The 15,433-nt window shown below is 30.9% G+C and overlaps 2 protein-coding genes across 2 annotated transcripts; both read left to right on the plus strand.

Annotated features, from left to right (window-relative positions):
* Positions 1-1,419: 1,419 nt before the first annotated feature.
* On the plus strand, positions 1,420-8,571 carry LOC131005868 (receptor-like protein 53). The gene is made up of 6 exons (XM_057932972.1): positions 1,420-2,111; positions 4,831-5,046; positions 5,682-5,825; positions 6,102-6,248; positions 6,341-6,481; positions 7,185-8,571. Exons 1-6 carry the CDS (start codon positions 1,493-1,495, stop codon positions 8,393-8,395), a joined length of 2,478 nt encoding a protein of 825 aa, XP_057788955.1. The 5' UTR covers positions 1,420-1,492; the 3' UTR covers positions 8,396-8,571.
* Positions 8,572-9,401: 830 nt separating this feature from the next.
* LOC131005885 (receptor-like protein 9DC3) lies at positions 9,402-13,521 on the plus strand. Its single transcript, XM_057932996.1, has 5 exons — positions 9,402-10,301; positions 10,969-11,112; positions 11,398-11,544; positions 11,630-11,770; positions 12,135-13,521. The coding sequence occupies exons 1-5, from the start codon at positions 10,076-10,078 to the stop codon at positions 13,346-13,348; spliced, it is 1,872 nt and encodes a 623-aa protein (XP_057788979.1). The 5' UTR covers positions 9,402-10,075; the 3' UTR covers positions 13,349-13,521.
* The last annotated feature ends 1,912 nt before the right edge of the window (positions 13,522-15,433 follow it).

Here is a 15,433-nt window from a genome sequence, read left to right on the forward strand (position 1 = left end):
AAAATTAAAAAAATAAGTACAATATAGACAATATAATACCACAATTAAATCATATTTTTATTTTTTAAAAAATTTTAAAAATTTCTAATTAAATTATTTGTTGGTAGCCACAATGTGACTGCATAGATTTATTACTTGAATAATTAGATAAAATCCAGAGAAAAAAAATACTTTAATTAGGTTTTGTATTGCCCCAAATGACACCTACCTAATATGAATACTTAGCTCAACTTATAGTGTTTCTTCAACTAATTAATAGACTAAATTACATATGACAATTTAAGTCATACCTACTCATATATAAAATTAATTGTCGTGCAACTGGAATTTAATTTCCAATTATAAATATATGAAGAGATCCCATCATCAACAGTTGATCATTAAGGCCGGCAGCCTATGATTCGTGATTTGTTATGCAATTAGTCAAATTAATATATACTATATGGAATTAGAGAATGCTTTATTAATTACAAAGTTATGCATAATTAATTAAACATGATGAATGCAGTGACAAAGACTTTGAAAAATATATTTTTGATTTGTTTCCACATTCACCTCCTGCTGGTATTGACTTTTCTTGCAAAGAGTCTCACAATTTCTTCTAAAAGCTCTTCTCTTTGATGTGTTAAGATTCGTCGGATGGGTTTAATTTGCACGGTGATTCGCAAAAAATACCAATTATTTTATTTTTAGAGAATTATTATATTAAATAATTGATATTTTTGTGCGAATCGCCGTGCAAATTAAAACCCACTCTCCAAATTGAATTGCAAGAAAGTTACATTCTCAAAATTTAAAATTACAATTCCCAATTAAACCTATTTTCCTTTCCTAAAAATTATTATAAAATTCTAAATATTATTTCTATTTTATTATAACACGGGAGCATCCATAACCTATTTGATAAAATGCTAAGTTCAAAGGCACTACAATTTAGCTCACTCTTTAGCTCATCATGCAATTTCTTGTAATGATGTGATTATTTGGGAGTCCAATTTCCCGGTTTGGCTCCTGGAGTTGGTTTGTCGGGATTTGAGTTAATATAATGCCGTATCTTTACTCTAAAAAAAAAAGCACTACAATTATCTTTTGAATTTTAGTATGCATGACTTTAAAATTGAACAACGTTGCAAAGACATATGTAGTTTTAATATTAAATATTTCTTACGTTTATATTACGTAATTATTTATCGCAACCCTAAATATAAAATCTCCTAACTTCACCATTGGTCAGACTCACATCCAATCAAACACCAACAAGTCTTCCATTTGATCCAATTACTTTTTGCAAAAATATATATAGTTTAAATAATAAATATTTTTTACGTTTATATTTACGCAATTATTTATCGCAACCCCAAAACCATTGGTCATACTCACATCCAATCAAACACCAACAAGTCTTTGATTTGACACAATTACTTTTCTAATGTTTATATATATATAGTGTCACCAACCTTCAAATCCTATTTTCCCAAAGCAAAAGCCAAAAATGGAGAGATATTCCCAATATTTCTTTCTTGCACTCTTACTCCTATACACCTTTCCCATCCTTGCAAATAGTGATATCAACACAGATATCTCTTCCCTAATCTCCTTGAAATCTCAAATAACCTCAAACCCTAACAACATATTGATCCAAAATTGGACCACTGCAACTTCTGTTTGCAGTTGGGTCGGAGTTACTTGTGATTCACGTTACAATAGGGTTTCTCAGTTGAACATATCGAACATGGGGCTTGTCGGAACCCTATCACCGGAAATCGGAAATCTTTCTTTTCTTGTCTCTCTAGACATGAGTGAGAACTCTTTTCATGGTCCGATCCCTCCATCCATCTTCAACCTCTCGTCGTTGGAAATTTTGTCTCTTCGAAATAATAGTTTATCGAGTAGTCTACCAAGTGATATGTGCAAGAACAGTCTTCACAAACTCAAGAGGCTTCGAATTTCTTACAATAAGATGTTTGGAGACATACCGTTGAGTTTGGGGGAATGTTCGGATTTGGAGTATGTTTCGTTTTACGACAACAAGTTTGGTGGAGAGATGCCGAGAGAAATTGGGAACATCACACTGCTTCAGTTTTTGAGCATTGGTAGCAACGATTTAACTGGTATGTCTTTATTTGAATGATATTGCTTTGCTGAAATATATATATATATATATATATATATATATATATATATATATATATATATAGGGAGAGGTTCAAATAAGAACCACTAAATAAAATTAGAACGGAGAACCATTTTAAGCCATTCGATCATCAAGATCTACGATGGATGCATCATCTTGGTGGATGAATGCAGATCCTGGGTTCGAATCCTGAAGGGAGCAAAATTTTTATTATTTTCGGATGCATTAAATTTAATAGCGAATGCATTAATTTATATAGCAGATGCATTGATTTTAGTGGTTCTTATGTTCTCACGATAAGTGTGGTTCTCATTATAACCACACCCTATATATATATATATATATATATATATATAGGGTGTGGTTCTAGAGAGAACTACATTATTTGTGAGAACGAGAGAATCATCAAATCTAATGCATTCACTATAAAAATTAATGCATCCGCTGTTAAAATTAATGCACTCAAAAAAATAAAAAAAATGCTCCCTTCAGGATTCGAACCAAGGATCTGCATTCATCCAACAAGATGATGCATCCACCGTAGATCTTGATGATCGAATGGCTGAAAATGGTTCTTCGGTCTTCTTTTATTTATGGTTCTTTCCTGAACCTCTCCCTATATATATATATATATATATATATATATATACACACACACATGAGTTTCCGGATCGTTTGGTACACAGTATGTGATAAAACTTGATACGTTTGTCTAAGATTTTTTTTTTTGACAAGATTTGGAATCAATATTATGCGTGGTTAGAAGTATTAAAATTCTCTAAAACTTTTCGGTTCCGAAAAAATACATAAAATGTTTTGTCAAAAAAAAAAAAAAAATACATGAAATTTTGTCATCCTAATATGTTATGTTAGCAACTGAGCTGCATTTCGTTGTATGGAGTATTGATAAGTTAAACATACCAAGTGTACACTATCATTTTGATAGGGTATGTATTTATTTAACACCAAGGAAACATGAAATGCAAAGTGGAAACTCTATATTTTTTGTGAACAAAATTATTGAGTGCTTCATAATTTCTTAATGGGGCTTAAGAGTGATTAATTGGTGGTTTAACTTTTAAAATTTGTAAAAATATTGAGTGCATGCTTACACTAATTTTAATTTCTATTTTGAATTTGATATTTAAAATCTTGTTTTAATTGTGTTCTTTATAAATTTCATTTATGAGATAGTGTGTTCATGAATTCCATCTTGTACAAAGACCCACTCGAGATATGCCATACACATTTGACACATGTTCGTATATTTTGCCGTCCTAATTAACCTCACCCCCCCCCCCCCCCCCCTCTTTGGTATTACGGAGTATTTTTTTCAACAATATTCTCTAACATCAATCAATCACTTTATTTCATTATATTATGAGCTTAAATCGGCTTGGTATCCAATGTGGCTTTTGAGACGTGTACGTCTAATATTCAAAATAATGGCGTAACTGATTTGAATGGCTTGTACAAATCAAAGTCATTGTCATATAGTAGTTTGGTAATGCAAAGATATTTATTCAACCATGTCCATATCAAGTGAGTTGGAAAAATCAAATAACACTTACTATATAAGTACAAACTTATCCTTATTAAACAACGTTCATTGAATATTTTGGCTAGAAATATATCCTTAAAAATAAAAGTTCACTATGCAAATTTCGAACCGTTAGAAAAAGGCTGAACACACAATATATATACTTACTAATCAACACCGTGTTATTTAGGCCGATGAGACCTTGCTCTAGTGCAAAGTTGAGGCACCCAATGACTCTCCTTTGTGAGAGGTCTTGGGTTCGATCCCGCTTGACGGCGATGTTTTCCCACTTTAAGGTGGTGATGTGTATTATTGTTTGTTTGATTGTTTGTTGGTCCCACACGCATGGCGTTCTCGCCTGCGTGCGGTGATGTCTATCCACCGTTGTGTGGTGTTGAGATGTGTATTATTGTTTGTTTGATTGTTTGTTGGTCCCACACGCAGGGCGTTCTCGCCTGCGTGCGGTGATGTCTTCCCACCGTTGTGTGGTGTTGAGGTCCCGTCTGCGTACGGGTTGCATTAATAATTGTATTCAGATACCTCTTGTGACTTGTAACTTTAAAAAAAAACACCGTGTTATTTAGATTTATTAATTTTATAAATTACATAAAAATTATAGTTCAAGTTAGTCTTTTTATTACTATTTGAAATTAAAGTAAAAATGAACAAATCGAATTTTGATTTTTATGTAACAATATAATATATGATGTATTAGTTAAAAATATTAATGAATAAAATAAAATAAAATAACACTTATATAATTATATGATGTGAATATCGTTCACGTTTGGCCTATATTATAGTTACATATATAATTTTTTTTATATACATTTATTTTAATTCTAATATCTCATAAACTAGTATTAAGATTATTAATTTATAAATTACATAAAAAAATAAAGTTCAATTTGTTATTTTTATTAGCTATTTGAAGTTAAAGGGAAAGTGAATAACGAGCTCTGATTTTATGTAATTTATAAAATTAATAGTCTCAATAACCTCATTAAAAAAAATCTCAAGAACCATTTTCTAGCTAGATATTAGAATTAAAATAAACATACTCATTTAAGGGGCATAATATGTTAAGATATGTAGCATATCATTTATCTGCGTATATATATAATTATATTTTGATTTAATAATTTTATGTTCGCAGGTAATATTCCAGAAGAGATTGGGCGGCTTATTAATTTACAAACTTTGGACATGAGTTCTAACAAGTTCAATGGCTCTTTACCTTCATCTTTTTTTGGCATGCCATCCTTACAATATGTTGACCTTGCTTCCAATGATCTAAGTGGATCATTATCAAGAGATATTGGAAACATGACATCCCTTCGCAGAATAGGACTTGAATTCAACAGCTTAACTGGTATGTGTAGTTGTTTTTACTGGTATAAATTTCGTCATTCTCTACAGTTATGAATTACTCCCTTCGTCCCAACTTAAATGGTGCACTTCTTTTCGGCACGGAATTTAAGGAGAATAAGATTGTAGTGTGAAAGTTTTTAAAGATGCATGGGACCACATTGTTTGTAATGTAAAATTATTACCAAAAATAGAAACGCACCATTTTAGTTGGGACGGCTCAATAAAGAATACGCACCATTTAAGTTGGGACGAAGGGAGTATAATGTATGCGTGTGTCGGACTGTATCCTCATTTTGAAATTCCGTAACATATAGGCCACTTTTTGAAAAATACTTAAAGTTACGGTCTTGTTTTAACAATTAGCTCATGTACGGCTTCCTCTATAGTTTACATGATAACTAAAACTTGAACTGAGAAAAAAAAATCAGGTACAAAATTGCTATGTTATAGAGCATGATGACATTTTTGATTAAAAAAAAGTGTCAATTCATAAGTCTATGTGAATGTAGAAGGACCATGGATAAATGACACCAAAGGTTTATCAAAAGTTTAAGGCCACATGTACAATTATACCAAGTGTGAAAAAATGAATATTATTGATGACAATTTGAGCTAAACTTATGAATTTAATTGTAGGTGATATTCCAAAAGAGATTGGAGGTATTGCAAATTTCGAGCGATTGAGCATGTGTTGCAATAAACTTAGTGGATCAGTTCCAAGAGAAATTGGGAACTTGACAGCCATGGTTGGCATTTATCTTCACAACAATGCTTTAAGTGGTATCATTCTAAACTTTTATCTCTATTCATTTATTTCAAGCTTTGTTTAATTTATTTAATTTGCTACTATATGTATGTAGAGATGCAAATATATGAAATTGGATTGAGATAATGTTTAAACTAAACTCCAATCACAAACATGATTATGTATAGTTAAAATTGGGATGATTAATTCTTTAGAATCAATGAAGATTAATTTCTTAGGTAGAAGCTTAATTAACATATGATTACCACTTGATAACTAAATTAATTAACTAAAATTTGATAATGTTGCAGGTCCTATTCCAAAAGAGATTGGTCGTCTTGTCAATTTAGTGGAGCTGCAGTTAGAAGCAAACCATCTTATCAATGGATCGTTACCAAAAGAATTTGGGAACATAACAGCCCTCACCTACTTATTGCTCAACGACAATAGTTTGAGCGGTATGAGTTTTTCGTCACTTTATTTTATTACTAACTTAATTCAATTATCTTCAAGTATAGATGATTCTAGCTAATTTTGTATAATTTCACAGGCAATATTCCAAAAGAATTATTTCTTCTTAAAAATTTATGGCAAATGAACATCGGAAGCAACCAACTTAGTGGATCATTGCCAGGAGAAATTGGTAACACAACCATTGAAGATTTGTGGCTTCACTTCAATAATTTAAGCGGTATGTTTTTTTTTCTCTCATTTCATAATGCCATTCATGTAAATGCTGCCCATTTATTATTGTCTCTTAACCATATAAAATCGTGATGAGAGATCAGTTCACGTTGTTGAAATAATTATTAGAAATAATTAGTGATGTTGCTGGTTGTACCATCGTATGATTAGCTATTAAGCCTCATTTATGTCACAATTGCAAAATTAAGTAAAATTAGTACGTGCTCCCGTGCGATGCACGATATATTTGTTTATTTTTAAAATTTTAAATTATGTAAGAATACCAAAGTGTCATTATTTATGAATTAGATTAACTAATAACAAAAAAATTATGTATATGCTTATGTTTGGATTGTTTAATTTATGTCCACAAGTCTCACTAAGCCATAACGTTCTCTCATAAATTATTGTTATTATTATTATTATTATTATTATTATTATTATTATTATTATTATTATTATTATTATTATTATTATTATTATTGTTCAAGGTATATAATTTTCAATTAATAATTAATTATTAGAATTGATTTATTCCATGATTAGGGTATGGAATTTTTTGGAGATTCAATTTTGGATAATAATATTAATTAAGGTTCACTATATGAAAATAATTTTTATTTATAAAATATATTCTTAAAATAATAAAATTATATAAGAGACAAATTTCTTGTCACTTAATACCCAATTTTTTTCCTAAAATTTTTCAGGTCCAATACCTTCCACCTTTGTGAATCAATCAGGGATTGGGAATCTAGCACTACAATCCAACAACTTAAGTGGAGAGATTCCTTCATCCATTTGCAACTTGAAATCCCTCAGAATCCTCTATCTATCAAACAACAATTTGGAAGGATCCCTCCCAAATTGTTTGGGAAAGTTGAGCACTTCTTTGACAATCCTTCATTTGAATGCAAACAAAATCACTGGCCTCATCCCACCCACAATATTTACCAAGGGATGCACCCTCCAATTCCTCACCCTAAAAGGTAACAAAATGGAAGGCACATTACCTCAAACCCTACTCAATTGCCAACCCTTGCAAGTTGTTGACATTGGTGATAATGAAATACGAGGCGCGTTTCCCTTTTGGATGGAAACCCTCCCCGAGCTCCGGGTCCTCGTCTTGAGGTCTAATAGGTTCAATGGTACGGTGTTGAATGCTTCAGAGACGGAGCATCCGTTTCCTAAGTTGCAAGTTTTAGATATATCTTATAACGCTTTTTATGGCTCGTTACCTGATAGATATTTCAAGAATTTTCAAGGGATGGTTGATGCTAAGGAAAATAAGACGAATGATAGAGTATTTATAGAGCTGACCCTCACTTTAAAGGGTTTGGAATTGCCACTGCAGAGATTGTTGACCACCTTTACAACTATTGACCTATCCTCGAATAGATTCTCTGGGAATATTCCGCCTTCTTTAGGGAATCTTAATTCTCTTAGATACTTGAATTTGTCTCATAATAGTGTCACGGGGCATATACCTTCGTCTCTTGGAAATATGAGCGTTCTTGAATCGTTGGACTTGTCATCAAATAGACTAGATGGGGAGATTCCGAGTGAGTTGACCAGATTGACATTTCTTGCGAAATTAAACCTTTCAATGAATAATCTTGCAGGCCAGATTCCACAATCTACTCAGTTATCCACATTTGACAACGACTCGTATGTGGGGAACGTAGGATTGTGTGGACTTCCGTTGACGAAGTTATGTGAAAGGAATGATGAAAAACCACAAGCAGATGATGATGAAGATGAGTCTAGTTTTATAAGTGGTTTTGGGTGGCAAGCAGTTGTTTTGGGGTATGGATGTGGGTTTATAATTGGAGTTTTTTGGGGTTATCTAATTATTCGCTATGAAAGGCCAACATGGTTGGTGAAACTATTTTTTGATGGAGGCAATAGAGGTAGTGTGTGACATAACATAAATGTTAGTATTTATTACTTGGTATGTATATAATAGAGTTTTTATTACTTTGTTAGATAGTATGCCATGTTTGTGCAGCTTAATTTGTAGTATATGAATGTAAAGAAGGACTTATGCGTTAATTTAATTTTAGACCTGATTCTTACCAGGTGATTTTGATCTTGTCAGATTTCTTTTTGAAGATTTATTACATGGTGATCTAATTGTGTGAGTTTCTATAACATTTTTTGAAGTTATTTTAATATATGGTCTTCACTAATTAAATCATACACCTAATTGTGTGAGTTTCTATAACATTTTTTGAAGTTATTTTAATATATGGTCTTCACTAATTAAATCATACACGATTAATAAACTCCAATAAAAAATCAATATATTTTGCCGTCCTAATTAATTAACCTGCCCCCCCCCCCCCCCCCCCCCCCCCTCTTTGGTATTATTTTTTTCAACAATATTCTCTAACATCAATCAATCACTTTATTTCATTATATTATGAGCTTAAATCGGCTTGGTATCCAATGTGGCTTTTGAGACGTGTACGTCTAATATTCAAAATAATGGCGTAACTGATTTGAATGGCTTGTACAAATCAAAGTCATTGTCATATAGTTTGGTAATGCAAAGATATTTATTCAACCATGTCCATATCAAGTGAGTTGGAAAAATCAAATAACACTTACTATATAAGTACAAACTTATCCTTATTAAACAACGTTCATTGAATATTTTGGCTAGAAATATATCCTTAAAAATAAAAGTTCACTATGCAAATTTCGAACCGTTAGAAAAAGGCTGAACACACAATATATATACTTACTAATCAACACCGTGTTATTTAGGCCGATGAGACCTTGCTCTAGTGGCAAAGTTGAGGCACCCAAAGACTCTCCTTTGTGAGAGGTCTTGGGTTCGATCCCGCTTTACGGCGATGTTTTCCCAAACGATGTGTATTATTGTTTGCTTGATTGTTTGTTGGTCCCACACGCAGGGCGTTCTCGCCTGCGTGCGGTGATGTCTTCCCACCGTTGTGTGGTGTTGAGGTCCCGTCTGCGTACGGGTTGCATTAATAATTGTATTCAGATACCTCTTGTGACTTGTAACTTCAAAAAAAAAACACCGTGTTATTTAGATTTATTAATTTTATAAATTACATAAAAATTATAGTTCAAGTTAGTCTTTTTATTACTATTTGAAGTTAAAGTAAAAATGAACAAATCGAATTTTGATTTTTATGTAACAATATAATATATGATGTATTAGTTAAAAATATTAATGAATAAAATAAAATAACACTTATATGATGTGAATATCGCTCACGTTTGGCCTATATTATAGTTATATATATAATTTTTTTTATATACATTTATTTTAATTCTAATATCTCATAAACTAGTATTAAGATTATTAATTTATAAATTACATAAAAAAATAAAGTTCAATTTGTTATTTTTATTAGCTATTTGAAGTTAAAGGGAAAGTGAATAACGAGCTCTGACTTTTATGTAATTTATAAAATTAATAGTCTCAATAACCTCATTAAAAAAAATCTCAAGAACCATTTTCTAGATATTAGAATTAAAATAAACATACTCATTTAAGGGGCACTATATGTTAAGATATGTAGCATATCATTTATCTGCGTATATAATTATATTTTGATTTAATAATTTTATGTTCGCAGGTAATATTCCAGAAGAGATTGGGCGGCTTATTAATTTACAAACTTTGGACATGAGTTCTAACAAGTTCAATGGCTCTTTACCTTCATCTTTTTTTGGCATGCCATCCTTACAATATGTTGACCTTGCTTCCAATGATCTAAGTGGATCATTATCAAGAGATATTGGAAACATGACATCCCTTCGCAGAATAGGACTTGAATTCAACAGCTTAACTGGTATGTGTAGTTGTTTTTACTAGTATAAATTTCGTCATTCTCTACAGTTATGAATTACTCCCTTCTTCCCAACTTAAATGGTGCACTTCTTTTCGGCACGGAATTTAAGGAGAATAAGATTGTAGTGTGAAAGTTTTTAAAGTTGCGTGGGACCACATTGTTTGTAATGTAAAATTATTATCAAAAATGGAAATGCACCATTTTAGTTGGGACGGCTCAAATAAAGAATACGCACCATTTAAGTTGGGACGGAGGGAGTATAAAGTATGTGTGTGTTGGACTGTACAGACAAGTAGTGTAGAGAAAGTCTATAGTCCTCATTTTGAAATTCCGTAACATATAGGCCACTTTTTGAAAAATACTGAAAGTTACGGCCCTGTTTAATTAAACAATTAGCTCATCTACGGCTTCCTCTATAGTTTACATGATAACTAAAACTTGAACAGAAAAAGGGTACAAAATTGCTATGTTATAGAGCATGATGACATTTTTGATTAAAAAAAAAGTGTCAAATTTCATGAGTCTATGTGAATGTAGAAGAAGGCCAATGGATAAATGACACCAAAGGTTTATCAAGAGTTTAAGGCCACATGTACAATTTTACCAAGTGTGAAAAAATAAATATTATTGATGACAATTTGAGCTAAACTTATGAATTTAATTGTAGGTGATATTCCAAAAGAGATTGGAGGTATCGCAAATTTCGAGCGATTGAGCATGTGTTGCAATAAACTTAGTGGATCAGTTCCAAGAGAAATTGGGAACTTGACAGCCATGATTGGCATTTATCTTCACAACAATGCTTTAAGTGGTATCATTCAAACCCTTTTTCTATTCCTTTTATTACCAAGCTTTATTTTTGTTTATTTAATTTGCTACTCTATGTATGTAGAGATGCAAATATATGAAACTGGATTGAGATTTCAATTACAAATGTACAATGTTTAACTAAACTCCAATCACAAACATGATTATGTATATTTAAAATTGGGATGATTAGTTCTTTAGAATCAATGAATATTTCTTAGGTAGAAGCTTAATTAACATATGATTACCACTTGATAATTAAATCAATTAAAATTTGATAATATTGCAGGTCCGATTCCAAAAGAAATCGGTCGTCTTGTCAATTTAGTGGAGCTGCAGTTGGAAGCAAACCATCTTATCAATGGATCGTTACCAAAAGAATTTGGGAACATAACAGCCCTCACCTACTTATTGCTCAACGACAATAGTTTGAGCGGTACGAGTTTTTTGTCACTTTATTTATTATTAACTTAATTCGAATATCTTCAAGTATAGAGATGATATTATATATAATTTCACAGGTAACATTCCAAAAGAATTATTCCTTCTTAAAAATTTATGGCAAATGAACATCGGAAGCAACCAACTCAGTGGATCATTGCCGGGAGAAATTGGTAACACAACCATTGAAGATTTGTGGCTTCACTTCAATAATTTAAGCGGTATGTTTTTTTTTTCTCTCATTTCATAATGCCATTCATGTAAATGTTGCCCATTTTATTATTATTATTATTATTATTATTATTATTATTATTATTATTATTATTATTATTATTATTATTATTATTATTATTATTATTATTCAAGGTATATAATTTTCAATTAACAATTAATTATTAGGATTGATTTATTCCATGATTAGGGTATGAAATTTTTTGGAGCTTCAATTTTGGATAATAATATTAATTAAGGTTCACTATATGAGAATAATTTTTATTTATAAAATATATTCTTAAAATAATAAAATTATATAAGAGACAAATTTCTTGTCACTTAATACCCAATTTTTTTCCTAAATTTTTTCAGGTCCAATACCTTCCACCTTTGTGAATCAATCAGGGATTGGGAATCTAGCACTACAATCCAACAACTTAAGTGGAGAGATTCCTTCATCCATTTGCAACTTGAAATCCCTCAGAATCCTCTATCTATCAAACAACAATTTGGAAGGATCCCTCCCAAATTGTTTGGGAAAGTTGAGCACTTCTTTGACAATCCTTCATTTGAATGCAAACAAAATCACTGGCCTCATCCCACCCACAATATTTACCAAGGGATGCACCCTCCAATTCCTCACCCTAAAAGGTAACAAAATGGAAGGCACATTACCTCAAACCCTACTCAATTGCCAACCCTTGCAAGTTGTTGACATTGGTGATAATGAAATACGGGGCGCGTTTCCATTTTGGATGGAAACGCTCCCCGAGCTCCGGGTCCTCGTCTTGAGGTCTAATAGGTTCAATGGTACGACGTTGAATGCTTCAGAGACGACGGAGCATCCGTTTCCTAAGTTGCAAGTTTTAGATATATCTTATAACGCTTTTTATGGCTCATTACCTGATAGATATTTCAAAAATTTTCAAGGGATGGTTGATGCTAAGGAAAATAAGACGAATGATAGAGTATTTATAGAGCTGACTCTCACGTTAAAGGGTTTGGAATTGCCACTGCAGAGATTGTTGACCACCTTTACAACTATTGACTTATCCTCGAATAGATTCTCTGGGAATATTCCGCCTTCTTTAGGGAATCTTAATTCTCTTAGATACTTGAATTTGTCTCATAATAGTGTCACGGGGCATATACCTTCGTCTCTTGGAAATATGAGCGTTCTTGAATCGTTGGACTTGTCATCTAATAGACTGGACGGAGAGATTCCGAGTGAGTTGACCAGATTGACATTTCTTGCGAAATTAAACCTTTCAATGAATAATCTTTCGGGCCAGATTCCACAATCTACTCAGTTATCCACATTTGACAACGACTCGTATGTGGGGAACGTAGGACTGTGTGGACTTCCGTTGACGAAGTTATGTGAAAGGATTGATGAAAAACCACAAGAAGATGATGATGAAGATGAGTCTAGTTTTATAAGTGGATTTGGGTGGCAAGCAGTTGTTTTGGGGTATGGATGTGGGTTTATAATTGGAGTTTTTTGGGGTTATCTAATTATTCGCTATGAAAGGCCAACATGGTTGGTGAAACTATTTTTTGATGGAGGCAATAGAGGTAGTGTGTGACATAACATAAATATTAGTATTTGTTAATTGGTATGTATATAATAGAGTTTTGATTACTTTGTTAGATAGTATGCCATGTTTGTGCTGCTTATAATTTGTAGTATATGAATGTAAAGAAGGACTTATGCATTAATTTAATTTTAGACCTGATCCTTACCAGGTGATTTTGATCTTGTCAGATTTCTTTTTGAAGATTTATAACATGGTGATCTAATTGTGTGAGTTTCTATAACATTTTTGGAAGTTATTTTAATATATGGTCTTCACTAATTAAATCATACACGATTAATAAACTCCAATAAAAAAATCAATAAATTTAGGGTGAATTAATGTACCGTAGTTCTGGATGCACATAAATTTTTGCATAATGCAAATTTATGAAATTATCACGACAAAGAAATAGTATAAAGCAAATGAAATAAAACAATACAAAGTGAACGAAATTAGTTCGTCTGTCCATGCACGATGAGCATCAAAATCAAACGGTATATTAAATAAATAAATATTAAATAGAATCAAAATGTAAAAATAAAAATAAAAATCCACAACAATATTTATTCAATAAGAACCTAAATTTGGAAACATAAAATTTTTCAATTTTATATAAAATATAACGATAATTGTAATTATTAAATAAATTTAAATATTTTATATGTAATATTACAATAAATACATTAATCTCTAAATATTTTATCATAAATCGAAATATGCAGACTTGGGCCCTTGAGGCCCAACGTCAATTTTAGAAGATTGAGGCAAGCCCAAGTCTATGAATGAAAAGAGGGCCCAAGACTCTCATTCCTCTTCTTCCTCGCAAATCTGCAATGCTTTCGAAACTTGAGCAAATCCTTGGTCATATTTCACCCAATACAATAAATTATATTTAATTTGAGACTATATAAATTAAGGATAAAATTGTAAACTTATAATTATTATTTATTATTATTTTATATGAGTGGCTATCTATATATAATATAAAAGAGGAGTTCAAGGTAAACTTTTTCCCGCCAAAATTTCTCTCTCTTTATTTTTCTTTTTGTAGTTTTTGATTCTCTTTTAAAATCATCAACTTTAATTTATAAAAAAATATTCAATATGGATGTTAAATTAAAAATAATGACGATATCTTTAATTTAATGTAAAAATTATAAAAAATAAATTTAAAACCAATAAGTTATTATAGTTTAAAGTCACAAAATTATTTTTTCTCTCTCTCCTCTCTCTTCTCTCCTCTATCATATCCTCTCTCATTTCTCATTTTTAAAATGTTACGGTTCTTTCATTCCTTTTTCCATATTCTTTCATTTTATTTTTTTATGTTTTTACTATATATTAGTAAATTGAAGAGTTTAATTTTATAGTAGCACATTTATTTAAATTTACTGAAATTGTATGCATTTTATTTTTGAAAATGAATGATACATATCTCATGTTAAACCCTTTATTTTTCCGCTTTCCAATTGATAAAAAATTGTATATGTTGATAGTAACTTTATTTTAAAATTTGAGCATAAACAAAATGACCACATAAATATGATTTAAATATGTATTCGAAAACTATATTAATCTATAGTTATACAATATGTAAATAAATAGTTTTGTACATCTTAGAATACTATATGATCCATAATGATACTTATTATCATCTATACTTGCTTTTGATATTTCATAATTTATATATTTATACACATTATCAATTAAATCGGTTAATTGCTATTTCAAAAATTGAAAATTCGAATGTTTTCAGATTGATATTTTTATTGAGATTATATTGTGGATAATTTATTTTTTATTGAGATCATATATGTTTATATTTACTTATATATATATATATATTTAATATTTATTTATTTAAACTATTGTTCAATTTCGATGAAGTCGTGCATCGCACGAGCGGGCACATACTAGTATGGAGTAAAGTGGAGACTGTATAGAATCACCCAATACAAAATTGTCAAAAATGAATAGACCGAGCTAGATTGGGCCATAGAGCTTCAGGCCCAAAAAGATTTCAAAGCAAAAAATCATATAACCCATTTTAGCTTGATATTTTTTTTTGTACTATTGGGCCGGACTGTATTGGTA

Source organism: Salvia miltiorrhiza, chromosome 1 (assembly GCF_028751815.1).
Source record: "Salvia miltiorrhiza cultivar Shanhuang (shh) chromosome 1, IMPLAD_Smil_shh, whole genome shotgun sequence".
NCBI classification, from domain to species: domain Eukaryota; kingdom Viridiplantae; phylum Streptophyta; class Magnoliopsida; order Lamiales; family Lamiaceae; genus Salvia; species Salvia miltiorrhiza.